This window comes from Oreochromis aureus, linkage group 2, assembly GCF_013358895.1.
Source record: "Oreochromis aureus strain Israel breed Guangdong linkage group 2, ZZ_aureus, whole genome shotgun sequence".
NCBI lineage: Eukaryota > Metazoa > Chordata > Actinopteri > Cichliformes > Cichlidae > Oreochromis > Oreochromis aureus.
The window spans coordinates 19849062-19864892 of record NC_052943.1 but is presented as its reverse complement, the minus strand read 5'-3'; the positions used below and the strand labels follow the sequence as shown (position 1 = coordinate 19864892).

General features: G+C 42.2%; 2 protein-coding genes and 1 non-coding gene across 4 annotated transcripts; 1 reads left to right on the top strand and 2 right to left on the bottom strand.

Annotated features, from left to right (window-relative positions):
- On the bottom strand, window positions 1-584 carry LOC120441133 (natterin-3-like). The gene has a single exon (XM_039614943.1). The coding sequence runs from the start codon at window positions 534-536 to the stop codon at window positions 30-32; it is 507 nt and encodes a 168-aa protein (XP_039470877.1). The 5' UTR covers window positions 537-584; the 3' UTR covers window positions 1-29.
- Window positions 585-3404: 2820 nt separating this feature from the next.
- LOC116321582 (SE-cephalotoxin-like) lies at window positions 3405-12994 on the bottom strand. 2 transcript variants are annotated; one of them, XM_039620485.1, is made up of 3 exons: window positions 12958-12994; window positions 7531-8437; window positions 3405-6082 (listed from the first exon to the last, which is right to left on the bottom strand). In XM_039620485.1, exon 3 carries the CDS (start codon window positions 6078-6080, stop codon window positions 4407-4409), a length of 1674 nt encoding a protein of 557 aa, XP_039476419.1. In that variant the 5' UTR covers window positions 6081-6082; window positions 7531-8437; window positions 12958-12994; the 3' UTR covers window positions 3405-4406. The 2 variants fall into 2 exon arrangements, with proteins under 2 accessions (XP_039476419.1, XP_039476420.1); XM_039620486.1 differs by lacking the exon at window positions 12958-12994 and having other exon boundaries at window positions 7531-8273; window positions 8376-8437.
- A 2699-nt stretch (window positions 12995-15693) lies between these two features.
- On the top strand, window positions 15694-15805 carry LOC116321618. Its single transcript, XR_004199557.1, has one exon. It is a non-coding gene; the product is annotated as a U5 spliceosomal RNA (small nuclear RNA).
- The last annotated feature ends 26 nt before the right edge of the window (window positions 15806-15831 follow it).

Sequence of the window (15831 nt, the reverse complement as noted above, 5' to 3'; positions counted from 1 at the left end):
TGAAAAACATAGCATTAGCAGACTCATCATCAGTTTTGATCTGGGGAGCAGGGGACAGCTTCAGGCACCGGCTGACACCGTTCCACCACAGCGTTGATTTCGCCAACACTCACACCGTCATAGGTGCCCGTGATGTAGGTCCAGTGGGTGTCTCCGTTGTGGTTGGTCCTGCTCAGCCGGCCGGTGAAAGGGATGTCAGCCTTCATCTTTCTGCCATCCATCCTCACGGTGCAGGAGTGATTGGGTGGGACCAGCAGCTCCACAGAGACAGCGTGACTGATTGACTCCACAATGGTGGTCCCCTTTGAGAAGGTCACCGTCTGCTCCTTGGACAACTCCACATTACCCGGACCAAAGATAGGAACTTTGGCTGTCATGGTGGACACAGAGCCATTGCGGGTCTCCCTGCCGATGTCCCATTTCTTCTCCACTGTATTGGTCTTCTCCAGTGTCACTGTCTTCTCCACATTGCTGCACTCCAGATTGGTGACCTTAGTGAGCTTCAGGGCTTCTGGAGGATGGTGGAACAGCTCCATCTGGTCAATGGCATACTCCACATGAGAGATGTGCTGGCTGTAGCTGTCTCTGTTTTTTTTTTTTTTTTTTTTTTTTTTTTTTCTTTTAAACCTGTCCCGTTTGGTTCTTTTGCCATCAGAATTATTGTCTAAAGGCGAAGAAAGATGCCCAACGGATTTACTTTACCAAATGGACCATCCCAGCCTTGCCGTAATGGTCCATTTGATTCACCTTTTATTGTTTATTTTATTTTGACTTGCTGAATACGGGACAGACTTGACTGGTGGAAAGAAAGGGGAGAAAGAAAGAGGGAAAGAAAAACAGCTGAGAAGAGGGACGGGGAGAAGGGCAAAACCAAAACCAACAGAATAAGCAGACAAAAAATACATATATCGATCACCTGGATCACCTGTTGAGAAAGAAAAAAAGAAAGCAAGCAGAAGAAAACGAGAGTAATAAACAACATCACAATGATATATGGGAATATGACAGTAAATACTAAATATTAAACATTATTGTGCAGCACGTAGGATCGACAGCGCACAGTGTGCTTTGAGGTAGGAGCCAAAAAGGGTGTAGTTTGTGTGTGTGATCACCCGTGTGTGCACCTGTGAGCATGAACGCGCTTGTTTTTAAAAGGTTCCTTCATGTAATGATCTGCTAGAGGGTGTGGGGGGCCACTGCCCCGTCCTCCAGGGCATATTTATTCTAAAGACACTTCTTCAGCTAAGAGTCTAAGGGTAGAAACACACAGACGCTGCAGTTTTTACTTGCAAGGGCGGTCACAGAACGCTCACACCAGAGTGGGGGCCCTGTGATCAGCGCTCTGTTACCGCTCTGGTCTTTATTTATATACAAAAGTAATACAACAGTGAATACGTCTATTCAGAGGCAGAGGAATGTTAGTGCGTAGGGAGTGAAGATAAGAGTGGTTCAGGTGTATGTATGTGTGTTATGAGATTCAGAAGGACGCAGCCCTTCTTCTTGTTAGAGAGCGCAGATAAAAGTGTCCAGCTCTCCTCTTCCTGCTTGTTCAGCTATTATCGCTGTGAGAAAGAATTTATAAAACAGAAACAGGTCTTGTAGTGGACAACAGTCTAAGTCATCCAAAGGTCATCATGCAGTATTCTATCATATGTAGACTTATATCATTAAAAGCTTATACTGACTACTAAGTACAATTTTCTTTTGACATTATCTAAATTGTTTCCTCCACCCTCTGCCAGGAAAACAACCCAATAAACATCATGACTGGACACTTTTTGATCTGTTCAGGACGAACACCATCTGCTGCATGTACTGGCATTAATGTGGCTTCATTCATTGATTCAAACCTTTATTTAAACCTGAAAAATCATGTGACCTTCTGTCATTTGCAGCAACATTGAGATAATAATCATAAAATACACAAAGTTTAAAAATTCAGACTGAAAGCAGTTACACACTGAGGTGGTTTGAGATAAGAACAGTGAGAGTGCATTCAGGATCATTTCATGTGTTTGATACACACAAGTCCAGTACAGTACTGTGGTCCAGTCCATCACAGATGTTATCTGTGTAAAGATGATCATGACATGAAAACCCCACTGGCTTTAGTTGTACTTCTTGTTTTATTTTGGAATCTCTGCCTGTTGTGTTTATGGTTGGTTTGCTTCCTGCCTGTGTGTGTCTTCTGCCATTTTTATTGTTTGATTAGTTTCACCTGTGTCACCAGAGTATTTAGACTCTGTGTCCCCTGTTGCTCTGTTTTGTTTCCCGGTGTTCTCCTGGTGTTCCTACCTGCTCATCGCCTCCTTTTTTCATCACTTTATCCATTAAGGGTTCCTCTTTACCTGCCCTTGGGTCTGTATTTGGGTTTTTTGCCCTGAGTTCTTTCTGCAGCAGCAACAAGTTTCTGTCTTTTAAAGTTGGTTTAAGACAGTCAGCTTTTCTCTGCTCCTGAATCCTTATTAGTTCTCAGAATCAGAATCAGACTTCACAACTCCTTCACATCTTTGACCTCAGGATGTTTTCCATCCAGATTGTGGATCAGGGGTTAAAGGAGAGTTTTGACTGTTTGACCTCAGTTCTGGTCCAATCATCTTCAGAGCCTAATTTTACGGGAATGTTTATGGAGTTGAAGTTAAAAATAGAGATAAAATAGAGTTTGAAGATTGAAAGAATATTAATGGAAACCTGTAAGTCTGAAGTATCAATTAAATTATATATTTCTGTGTGTATATATTATATTACTGTGAAGCACTTTGTGGTTTTTATCCTGTGAAAAGTGCTGTATAAATAAATTGATTTGATTTGATTTTAAAGAGAAATTAAGAAGAAATGTTCTCAGCAATGATCAAAGATGCATGAAATATAATTTAATCAGTGAAGAATTGATTTGTCATTAAATACAATTAAGATCAGATCAGTCAGTTATTTCTAAAAGACAAAACCTTTTTTTTGTCTTATTTTTTTTAGGTGTCACCAATCAAAGAATGGGTTTTTTATTTTTATCTTGTTCTATGCAGATAAAACCTGAACAGAAAGTAGATTTTACTGATAGTATATTTTCCTGGATAACATCTGAATTGCAGTATTTGTTCTTGTGATGATGTATTTTTCCAGCGTTTTGTTGATTGGTGGAGCTGTGAGCCTGCCAGGCTGAACTGAGGGGAGCCCGATGTTGCTGTGCTGCCCCCTGCAGGCCACAAACTACACAAACTACAGACCTGATACTGTGAAACTGTTCATTATGAGTAAACAACACTGAGCTGAAAACTGACAGGATGACTCATTATAAAACTTCTTCATTTTAATGACGAGAATCAGAGTTTTTCCTGTTTTCATGTGTTGGAATCAAACTTCACTTTATCTTCAAAGTCAAACAGAAACAATGGAAACTCTCAGAATGAAGCTGGAGATGATTTTTAATAACATGACATCTGCTTCCTTTTACAATCACAGACAAGAGCAAAGAGGTGAAGCACATAAAGATGATGATGATTTGTGATTGACTGTAATTATAACTGATTTATTGATGTTTTATTCAGTTATTAATCCACATATTGATTTTCAGATGAGTCTGAGCTTTCTCTGGTTCCACATTTACAACCTGACGACCACACAAACTCTAACTTTCCCAGGTGAGTTAAAGTTAGAGTCTGCTCATCCCAGAAAAAAAATCCATTTGATTTTTGTGTGAAAATGATTCTCTTGTATACATATGTTATTTTTCCAATGAGGACAGGTTATTTTAAGGTTTGTTAACTTTGCAACAATTCTAGTTTAGTATTTTGATGTTTTGTAAAGTCAGAGCTGATCCTTTTTACCGCCTTTTTTAAACTCCTGAGGGTGAAACATGTAAACAATCTAACATCGTCACCACACTGAGTAATAAGTTCTTCCTTTGGCTCAACTTTCTGAACACACAGCAGATCATTCCACATGTTGTTGTGTTGCAGCTGCAAAGATTTAACTGGACAATTCTCAAAAAAACTCACAACATATGGATCCAAGATAATCACTTGTTGCAGTTTAAATTGATTTTTATAAAGGATGTTTGCATGAGATCGTTGTGCACAACGTAGATCATGTTCATACAAAACATGTTGTTTTGAAAAGATGAATTTTTGTAAGCTAGATTTGGATTTTGTTAAAATAAGTTGTATTCACAACATCTGGATCTTTGTACAAGAAATGTAACACTCACAAGGCTAAAAGGAAACTTCAGGACTTGAGTCTCAGATTTTCAGCTCTAGTGAATCTCATGTGTCAATCATGTCACTGAACTGAAGATGGTCAGTTGCTTCCATCTTCATTTGCAGGTTGTCCGGAGATAATATTTGGACTGTTTAGTGCTGTTGTCAGGTGCTCAATCACTTGATGGGTGGTTGGTTTTTGAGGTTTATCTTCTACTGACGGGGACGTTGCTCTTTGATAGTTTTGAGAACCTCCTCCAGTTTGGACTCCATCTTGACCAGTTTGTTGTCAATGGTGCTGATGTCAGGCACAGGATGGTTTATATCAGCCACTGGAGTCTTGTTGATTTTAAATATGTTTTCACATTTGTCTCCATAGAAACCATCTGGGCAGTTACACAGCCATTCATTCGAGTCCAGCAGCTTCTCACACTTTCCGTTGTTCTTACAGGGATTAGGAGTGCAGAGGGGTAAGGTTCTGGAGTAATAGATGTGGATCTCACCTATCTTTGGTATGACGTTGCTAGAAAGACAAGTGGAAGACTGCAGAGCATCTGGGACTTTAGCAATTTTCCCTTTATAGCTGGCGTGCATCACTTTAACAAACTGGCTCACAGGAGCATCACCAACCTTTCGACTACATCGTGGTATTTCCTGTGCGATATTATCACACGGTGTCTCAACCATCTGCTCGGTTAGTTTTTTGGATATTTGATGTGTTTGTGGTTGCATGTAACACGAGCTCAACTCTTTTATTACTTCTTCTTTTTTTTCTTCCTTTGTTTTCTGAGTGTAGCCCACAGCCACAGTGATTTTACCAACAGGGATATCCTGCATATTATAAAAGATGTGCTTTTTATCCTTGCCTGTGTCGTGTACCAGCACCACCCAGTTATACCAGTTATATTTCTTGTCCAGAGCGTTTTTCACCTGATCTGCGACAGCTTGTTTGTTGTCAGGATTCATTGCTTTGCTGATCTCCTCCACGTCCTTCTCCATGTACTCCTTATAGTTGTCCAGGCAGAACTTCACAGCTGATATCTGAGCTTCAGAGACGGTCTTGAACATCTTGGTTTGTTCAGCTTCTTTGTCTGATGGGTTAAAACCAATCAGATTCCAGTAGAGCTGGTTGAGTACCATCCCCCTCCACAGCAAGCTGCTGAAATATATGTTAAATTTACCGATCTCACCAATGTTACATTTAAACTTCTTCCTCAGCAGGTCGTTGAGGTTTCCACTGAGAGACGTGCTGCTGACTGTCAGGTAATGGTAGAGGTTGGCCACACTGGCCTCAACTGCTGTGTTCTCATAGTAGTTGGTGAATATCTCTGCCAGTCGGAGTCTGTCTTCAGCAGTTTTTACCAACCCACTGTTCTCACGGAACTCTGTTAACTTCTTCCAGGCGTTGAGGATGCGGACCTCATCTTGAGAATAGATGCTGGCGTAGCTGAACCATTCTACATCTGTTGCAAGGTTGGAGATCTGGATGGAAAGAAGGTCCAGTTTCCTGTTCACCTCAGCAAACCCTTCCTTCAACGGGTCACGCTGAGGGATAAAAACCAAGACCAACATAATGATTGAAGAGACAAGAGATCCGATGCCAGGCGCCAAGCTGGCAATATTGGAGATCCCCTTCAACACATCTGCTATATTGTTAGTTTTAATGTAATCCAACACATCTTTGATTACAGTTAGAGAGTCTTTTACAACACTTAGGCCTTTTTCTGTTTTGTCTTTGGTGTCTTCAGGCAGGATTCTCTTGAACCTGTCGAGGGCTGAGAGGTCGGTGGAGGTGGAGTCATGTGACTGAGCAGAGGAGGTCGTCCAGTAAAGGAGGAGGATCAGTGAAGCCAACAGCATGGAGGTAGACCACCGTGGAGACGCCATGACTGCAACACAGATAACATAACAATGGATATTTTCCTTAATGCTGTACATTGAAGAGTAACTCACCCTCCCTTCACAACCTGCTGTTTTCTAGAAGTTTTCCTTATTCAAACTGACGGACTGAGAGTTTTGTTTGGTGCACAGACTGTGATTCTGTCCAGGACAAATTTGTGAAACTGGGCCATAAAACCAGCTCAGTATCCTGCTAATGAAGCCCATATTGGACAGTTCATTAAGATTTACATCATGTCCTTTGATGGATGTGTACGTCTGACCTTGTTTCCTCTGATCGGTCAGCTGTCGGAAGAGTCCTGGTTTTATCTGAACACAGTTTAAATGTGTGTTTGACCCTGTTTGTACCTGAAAGTAACATGTGACGCCAGACTCCTGTTCTATATGCAAATAAACATGTTGGAACAAAGAGGGAGGGAGATGGGGAGAGGGAGGGGAGGGAGAAACTAACCTGAACATCATATCATCAATAATCTTTGGTAATATTTGGTCAGAAAAAATTTTTGAACTTTATCAAAACAACATTTTCAGAACAAAGTTTAAATGATGTGTTGTAGAAACGACTGTGGAAATGTTTTTGTGAGAAAAACATTAACATTTAAATATGGAACATTTTCACATCATTGGATGAACACTGTGAAGTAATGACACAGTTCATGACTGTGGACAGAGCCTGGACAGGTTAATAACATCACAGCCTCATTATACTGACCTCACTGGTGTGTAACATCTTTTCTCTGTAAGCTGACTGTATGAAGCAGGTGATGACAAATGTTTCTCTAACTATAACCAACATTAATATTCCATTGATTTTAAATGATCAAACAAAGATCAGGTTTTAGTTTCTGTCTTATGAAAACGATCCTTCAAGGACCAGAGACCAGTGAAATGCAGCATTTTTATATCAAGTTGTCATTCAACAGTATTTAATATTTGTCCCATATATCAGAACAAAGGAGTCATGAACAGAGGGGCAACAAGTGGTAAAAGAAGTGAACAACCGGTGGTCAGTCATGGAAAACCAGAATCACAGTCAAAAACCCTGAACTTTCCACTACACAAGTAAAACAATGAGGTCGATCTGTGTCAAACCAGACAGAATCCAGGAAAGAGCTTTCAGCACATCTCAGGTTTTGATCAGTTTAAATCTTTAATGTTCAGGTCCCAAAAATTAGGCCTGTAAAATATGTTTGGATTCTCACATGTTTAAAATTATTATTCACAGCCTTAACAACCTTTGTAGGATGGAAGACAAACATATTCTCAGTTTGACTGAACCATTAACAGATTGTACTGCAGCCTATTGATTTTCTATAGAGCCGCAGATTTGAGAGTGTTACTGAAGGTATCATAAACCTGGACCTCTGTACATTATCTGTATATAACTATGTTTAACTGTACGATCCCTGTTAGATAAATAAATGTTAAAGACTCAGACCTGGGAAGAGGCTTGGAGAGCTGGATACTGGTCCAGAAAGGTGTGGCTGGTGGAGCTGATCAGCAGGTAGTCTGGATGGTTGTTGGATGATGGTCTGTGACCACAGTCTGGAGGCTGTTGATCTCTGAGCTGCACGCAGCACAACCAGTTATTCTTATAGGAGACTGACTAACCACACCTTCCCTTCAACCACATGATTATCATCCACTTTGGAGCAGGTGGAGCTGGAGGCACAGAGGTTTACCTTATATGGAGAAATTATAGGAAAACGACTGCTTTATCTGAACAGACCAAAACCACAAAGAGACTCTGTTCAACGGTCTGAACCACCTCATCTTTACCAGTTAGAAAACACCACGTACAGTAGATGGCAGATGTGAATTGTAGCCATGAGACAGTGGTTTACCTCCCTTCTTCTCTCTCTTATACACTGAGTATACACACTAGGCCCAGGACGACCCACCCTTCATGTCAGGGATCATCACCGGTGATCAGAGTTGGGTCTATGCCTGCGACCCAGAGACCAGACAGCAGCCTTCACAGAGTTAGAGCTGCAGACCAAAGACAAAGGTCCGGTACACCTGCAGCTGGTGCACTGCTGTGGCTCGTATCAGAGGGTAGGGACTAACTAAGTATATGGTGGTTTAAGTTGGAGGACTCGTCGACTTCATCACGACTGGGAAACTCAGATTTGTCTAAAAGCTCCAATGAGTCCAACTTGACATGTAATGAGACAGAAGAGGCTGAAAACCAAACAAACATGGACACCTCTGGTCAGCCAAAGTCTGCTGGTCATGTGATTAAACACTAATGTCATGGATATGGTGTCACATGTTGATCCTGACCAACTCTGTCACCACCAACGTCTGTCTCCACCGTCCATCACACAAGACAGAAGAAGTTCTTCCTGTTGAATCAAACAGACGAACACAGAGTGAGTCCTGATGAAACAAACATGTGGATCCACAGTCACATTCAGTCTGATAAAGAACATCCAGTAATGAAAAGAGACTACAAACTCAGTATTTGAATAGATAGCAAGTTCTGTTTGCTTAAATACACAGAGAGAGGCTGATGGTGCAGATGAGCAGCTGCCTCCATCTTTAAACAGGCGCTGTAATGTTGTTGTATCTTTATAAGGAGGATAATGATTAATCTGCTTCACATGATGGAGGAGAACAGCTACTACTACTACTACTACTACCGTTACTACTACTGCTACTGTAACTACTACTACTGCTACTACTACTGCTACTGTTACTACTACTACTACTACTACTGCTACCACTACTACTACTACTACTGCTACTACTACTACTGCTACCACCACTTACTACTACACCACTGCTGCACACCACTGCCACTGTTACCACCACCACTGCTACCACCACACTCTCACCACTGCCACCACTCCACCACCACTGCCACCACTCTCACCACTGCCACCACTCCCACCACCACTGCCACCACCACACCACTGCCACCACTCTCACCACCACCGCCACCACCCAGTGCTGCCACCACTCCACCACCACCGCCACGACCGCCACCACCACTGCCACTGTCACCACCACCACTGCCACCACCACCGCCACCACACTGCCACCACTCACCACCACTGCCACGACCGCCACCACCACTGCCACCACCGCCACCACCACCACTGCCACTGTTACCACCACTCCACCACCACCACCACTCCACCACCACCACTGCCACGACCGCCACCACCACCGCCACCACTGCCACCACCACCACCGCCACCACCACTGCCACCACCACTGCCACTGTTACCACCACCTGGCTGCCACCACCACTCCCACCACTGTGCCACCACTCCCACCACCACTGCCACCACCACTGCCACTGCCACCACCACCACTGCCACCACTCCACCACCACCTGCCACACGACTGCCACCACCACTGCCACCACTGCCACCACCACCACTGCCACCACCACTGCCACCACTGCCACCACCACTCCCACTGCCACCACCACTGCCACCACCACTGCAACACCACCACTGCCACTGTCACCACCACCACCGCCACCACCACCACCACACTGCCACCACTGCCACCACCACTGCAACTGTTACCACCACCACTGCCACCACCACCACCACCCACCACTGCCACCACTCTCCACCACCACCACTGCCACCACCACTGCCACTGCCACCACTCCCACCACTGCCACAACCCCACCACCACTGCCTGACTGCCACCACCACTGCCACCACTGCCACCACCACTGCCACTGACACCACCACCACTGCCACCAACCACCACCACCACCACCACCACTGCCACTCCTGCCACCACTGCCACCACTGCCACCACCACTGCCACCACTGCCACCACCACCACTGCCAGTAACACCACCACCACTGCCACCACTCCACCACCACCACCACCACCACTGCCACTGCTGCCACCACTACCACCACCACTGCCACCACTGCCACCACTCCACCACCACCACCACCAGCAATACCACCACACACTGCCACCACTGTCTGCTGCTGCTGCTGCAACACCACCACCACCACTACCACCACCACCACTGCCACCACTGTTGTTGCTGCTGCCACCAACTAACCACCACTACTATTACTACCACTACTACTGCTACTACTGTTACTGCTGCTGCTACTAATACCACTACTACTATTACTACTACTACTACTACTACTACTGTTACTGCTGCTGCTACTAATACTACTACTACTATTGTTGGAGCTTAGACAGTTCAGGCCAATATTTTACTCAATTACATCAGGCCATATTTAAGTATTTATTATGATCTTTGAGTTTCTAGTTATAATCTTCATTATTTTATGTTATAATGTAATATGCTGTGCTCCATAAATTAATCCTGCTTTGTTAATCTTTTGTGTTGTTGTAAAGTGTTGATAGATGTCGTAAAGGGGGTGTGTATTTTTTGCCCGCATGTGGGGGGGGGGGAGAAAGGTTAGGCTAGCAAGCAGGACGTGGAGCAACAGTTTTCTGACCGTCACCGTTTAATGTTATTTTTCGTTGTAACATAAAGGGAATGTAAACGGAGCTCCCACCAGAGGCATTTGGTTTGTATTTTTTCGGTTTGTATTTTTTCGGTTTGTATGGAGAATAAATGTTTTACTCCTTTTTCCTTCGCCTCGTTTTTGCTACCGAAAGGCATACAAGCGATTTAACAAGAGCACGAGTCAGAAACTTTACGTCCTGCAGAAGCGGCAAAGAAGGACCGAAGGTTGCCGCTACAACTATTACTACTACTGCTACTGTTACTGCTGCTGCTACTAATACTACTACTACTATTACTAATACCACTACTACTACTACTACTGCTACTACTGTTACTGCTGCTGCTACTAATACCACTACTACTACTACTACTGCTACTACTGTTACTGCTGCTGCTACTAATACTACTACTACTATTACTACTACTACTACTGCTACTACTGTTACTGCTGCTGCTACTAATACTACTACTCAGAGGTGTGGACTCGAGTCACATGACTTGGACTCGAGTCAGACTCGAGTCATTAATTTTATGACTTTAGACTTGACTTGAAAAAAGGTTGTAAGACTTGGACTTGACTTGGACTTTTACACCAGTGACTTGGGACTTGAATTGGACTTGAACCTGTTTACTTGAAAAGACTTGATATTTTACCCAAATCTAAAATTTAACATATATATTATATAAAAAGTGCGGACCATTAATTCACTTTATTCATTCATTCATTCTTACCACACTCCGTATGTATGTGAGCATGGGCTGTAGCACAGCCAATCAAATTAACCAGATTTGAAAAAAACAAGAACAAAAACGCTCAAAAATGAAATGCAATATGCAAAACATGCAAGAAGAGAATCACAGACGGAGATGGAACAACTTCCAACTTTGTCCGACATTTGAAGTTGCATAAAGAACGGTAGGTGGTGCTTTTTTCTTCTTTTTTTTTTTGCTACGATGAAATAGCTGACTTAGCTAACTTCATCTTATTAGCAAATGTTCTTCGGGCTACGTTGATGATACTGTTTGGCTTTAACAGGTATGATATGTTTGTCATGCTATTTTAAATCCGGTCCTGCAAGCGCATCCAAGAATAACATGCAACTTGTTAGCTCAGAATTGTCGGTGAATGGTGAGCAGGGTCCGTTTCAGAAAGTGGGTTCTGTAGCTGTACTCGGGGAAGAGAGTTTCTGTCCGTCTCCTCTGTCTTATACTGAACACAAACTACATTTTTTGGACTGGCACAAATAATTTGTGTGCCTTCTTATTTGATGCAGAACACCTGATTGTTCTGTAAATAGATTTAAATGGTTATATAAAAAACGCCTGAGGCCTTGGCTGCATTTTTAGGTAAATAGTACCATATAACTTTGTTGTTTGCAAAACTTGTGCATAATTTTTAGAAATGTACAATTTCTATTTGCATTTCAAGTTATGAAAATGATTCGTTAAACATGTAAAAAATATAACTTTTTCTACTCGGATTCTGAATTTTTTGTCTGAATTTAGATCAACTGTGCTAATATAGTATGCCAAAATGAAAAAAATAACTCAAATTTCAGATATTTGAGGTTGTGCTGTAAATAATGATACCAAACAAGGCAAGATAAACATATTTTAAAGGTGAAATATAGAAGTAAAATCAAAAGTAGTCAAGAACGGCCAATTATACCCGGGACCCCAGAGGGTTAAAAAAAAGACTTGAAAGGACTTGAAATTCAAAGTTTCGGACTTGGGACTTGACTTGAAAGTTGTCTGTCTTGACTTGCGACTTGACTCTGACTTGCTTGACTTTACTTGAGACTTGACTTGTGACTTGAGGATAAAGACTTGAGACTTACTTGAGACTTGCAAAACAATGACTTGGTCCCACCTCTGCTACTACTACTATTACTACTACTACTACTGCTACTACTGTTACTGCTGCTGCTACTAATACTACTACTACTATTACTACTATTACTACTACTACTGCTACTGTTACTGCTGCTGCTACCTCTGCTTCAGTTCCTCATCCTGTTATTTGTAGATTTCAGCCCTTTAATTTTTTAGAGTGAATGAAAGAATGAAAACCTAAATGAAGTGATGATGAGCAGTTTTACTTTCAGGCTGATTCCATCAAAGTAATCAAACTGATTCGTTGTGCTGTTGCTCTGTCGTTATCTGAGCTGCAGTTTAAACCTGTTGTCTGGGTCAAAGTCACATGACCTCTGCTGCGTCCTCAGAGCCTGTGGTTTAGTCTGAACCAGCTGCTGCATCCTGTAGAGGGCGCTGTTTCAGAGGTTTGACTTAACTTTAACTTGTTAAACTGCAGCTGGGCTCAGTGACAGAGCAGCAGCCCTGGGGAGTCCAACATCACTCTACTCAACCAAAACTGATGTGAACAGAAAAACAAGTTCTTACCTGTTCTCCAGATCAAAACAGATAAAACTCCCGTCACAAAGTCTCAGAACTGTTTAAAATAGGAAGGCCAGCTGCAGCTGCAGGAGGCTGGCCTTCCAAAAACCTGTGGCTTCAGCCAATCAGATCCGAGAAAACCTACAGACTCATTCACAGCCACCCCCACCCCCACACTCCCACCTCCTCCACACACACACACACACACAAACACAAACACACACACACACACACACACACACACACCTGGCTGTCCTGAGAGTCAAATAAAAGAAAATGCTGTCAGGATTTTTACACCTTTTGTTGGTGTAATACTGATCTTGGCCACAAGAGGCTGCAATGCACCACGTCCCCAGTCTAAATGGGTGATTTTAAATATCTCCATGAACTCTAAACATAGAGTCTATGTATTGTGTGTAAGCATGTTACGTAACATAAAGATCATATCTTTCTTTTAGCTGGAAATGTGTTTTACTGAGTGAAGGTTGTGTGTTACGGAGGCTTTAGGAGGTTGGATGAGGTCATATAAAGAATGACAGTGTCAACAGGTCAAGGTGGATGGATGATGATGGATCAAACACAGGACGTCACCCAGGAGACTCGGGTTTGAATCCTGTTAACTTATTATTTTCAGTATTTTAATTATTTGTATTTTAGATCTTTCTGAAAGAAAGCCTGATGGCAAAAATGTGACCAGAGACTGACGGGGGCAGTTAACACTTACTATGGTCCACCAGGATTTGTCTTGGTGCTCTCGATGGCCAACTTAGAAAAATTATCTTGGCCCCATCAAAAAATAATAATTTTTAAAAATCTCACTTGCCTTTCAGGGCCTCTGTAGTTTTTCCTGTTTGCATGTGTTTGAATCAAACTTCACTTTATCTTCAGAGTCAAACAAACAATGAAAACTCTCAGAATGAAGCTGGAGATGATTTTTAATAACATGACATCTGCTTCTTTTACAATCACGGACAAGAGCAAAGAAGTGAAGCACATAGTAATGATGATGATGATGATGATGATGATGACGAGTCAGTCCAGTCTAAAGCTTTTTGATTCAGATTGAAAGAAGTTAAAGAACAAACTCTGATCAGATCAAACTGTCCTGGATGTGTGATTGATAAGTGGTTTATTGAGTATTTCTTTGATTGTTAATTTACTTTAGTTATTTTAGTTCCACATCTATCTTGTTGATTCTCTCCTCAGTCACTTGATAGGTGGTTAGTTTCTGAGTGTGCGTTATGTTGTTGTTCCTGCAGAAATCTGCCTTTGATTGGGAGATGTCTAACCAAGTTTGTTGAGAATCTCCTCCAGTTTGGACTCCATGTTTTTCAATTTGGACTCCATCTTGTCCAGTTTGATGTCAATGGTGCTGATGTCAGGCACAGGATGTTGTAAATCAGTCTCTGAAGCCACGCTAATCGTAGACTCCTTTTCACATGTGTCTCCATAGTAACCATCTGGGCACTCACACAGCCAATCATTGGAGTCCAGCAGCCTCTCACACTTTCCTCCATTCTGACAGGGATCAGGGTTACAGACGGGTAAGGTTTGGGAATAATGCACAAAGAACCTGTATGCGAAGCCTTGCGACTTACAGTCAAAACTCTGCAGGGCATCTGGAACTTTACCAAAGTCCTCTTTATAGCTGCTGTGCATTATTTTAAGAAACTCTCTTACAGGAACACCAGCAACCTCTCCACTGCATTGTGGTACTTGCTCTTCAATATAAACACACCCCATCCTCTCACTCAGAGGGTGGTTAACAGAATAACTTTGCCACATCTCTGAATAACAAGAATTCAGCTGATTCCAAACTTGTACTTTTCTTTCTTCCCCTGTTTTCTGAGTAAATACTGTTAAATACTGTTAAATACAAATATTAAATACTGTTTATTACTTTTCATTATTACTTCCAGGGTTACATATCTATGGCTTATTCAATTCTCCCTAACCTGAGTTAAGAGTTACATCTGCTGCAGTGATCATCTGTATATAACTATGTTTAACTGTACGATCCCTGTTAGATAAATAAATGTTAAAGACTCAGATCTGGGAAGAGGCTTGGAGAGCTGGATACTGGTCCAGAAAGGTGTGGCTGGTGGAGCTGATCAGCAGGTAGTCTGGATGGTTGTTGGATGATGGTCTGTGACCACAGTCTGGAGGCTGTTGATCTCTGAGCTCCACACAGCACAACCAGTCATTCTTATCAGAGGCTGACTGACTACACCTTCCCTTCAACCACATGATTCTCATCCACTTTGGAGCAGGTGGAGCTGGAGGCACAGAGGTTTACCTTATATGGAGACACACACAAGTCATTAACGATTCAATGATAATTAATATTTCTTTTTCATTTCAGTGTTCTGCAGAAGAGAATGTAAACACCAGGTTTTGAGGACACTGATCTGAAAAACAGTCAAACAGAGTTTGGACAGAGACAGAGAAATGCTGACCTGCAGGTTTTTCTCTGTTTAAAAAGCCAAAGTCCTGTTGGTGGTCCACAGCATCAAAGTCTTTGTTTAACAAGCAAATATTACAGATTATTCCTGATGAAATGTTTCACTTGAATGTCAGTGAGTGCCAGTGAACTGCATTAAATCACCTCAATTCACTTCAGTGTTTCTCATTCATAGCAGTTCTGTCAATACAGAAATGTTGCCATCCATTTATATAACCTTAATTCATTTTAAGTTACTTAGAAACAGATCTAATGTTTTCAGAGATGCGTGTTTTCAGTAATGATTATGGTTTTTCTTCATTATGCACAAGTCTTTTGCCTTTTACTAAATACTTCCATGAAGAGGAGCACCAGTGAGTTTAAGCTATTTTTGGCAGGTGACTTAAAGCAGTTCACTGGCTAAAGAACCAAATGTATGG

Coding starts and splice junctions, on each gene's coding strand:
- LOC120441133 (XM_039614943.1), bottom strand. CDS start 536: ATGGAGCTGTTCCACCATCCTCCAGAAGCCCTGAAGCTCACTAAGGTC.
- LOC116321582 (XM_039620485.1), bottom strand. CDS start 6,080: ATGGCGTCTCCACGGTGGTCTACCTCCATGCTGTTGGCTTCACTGATC.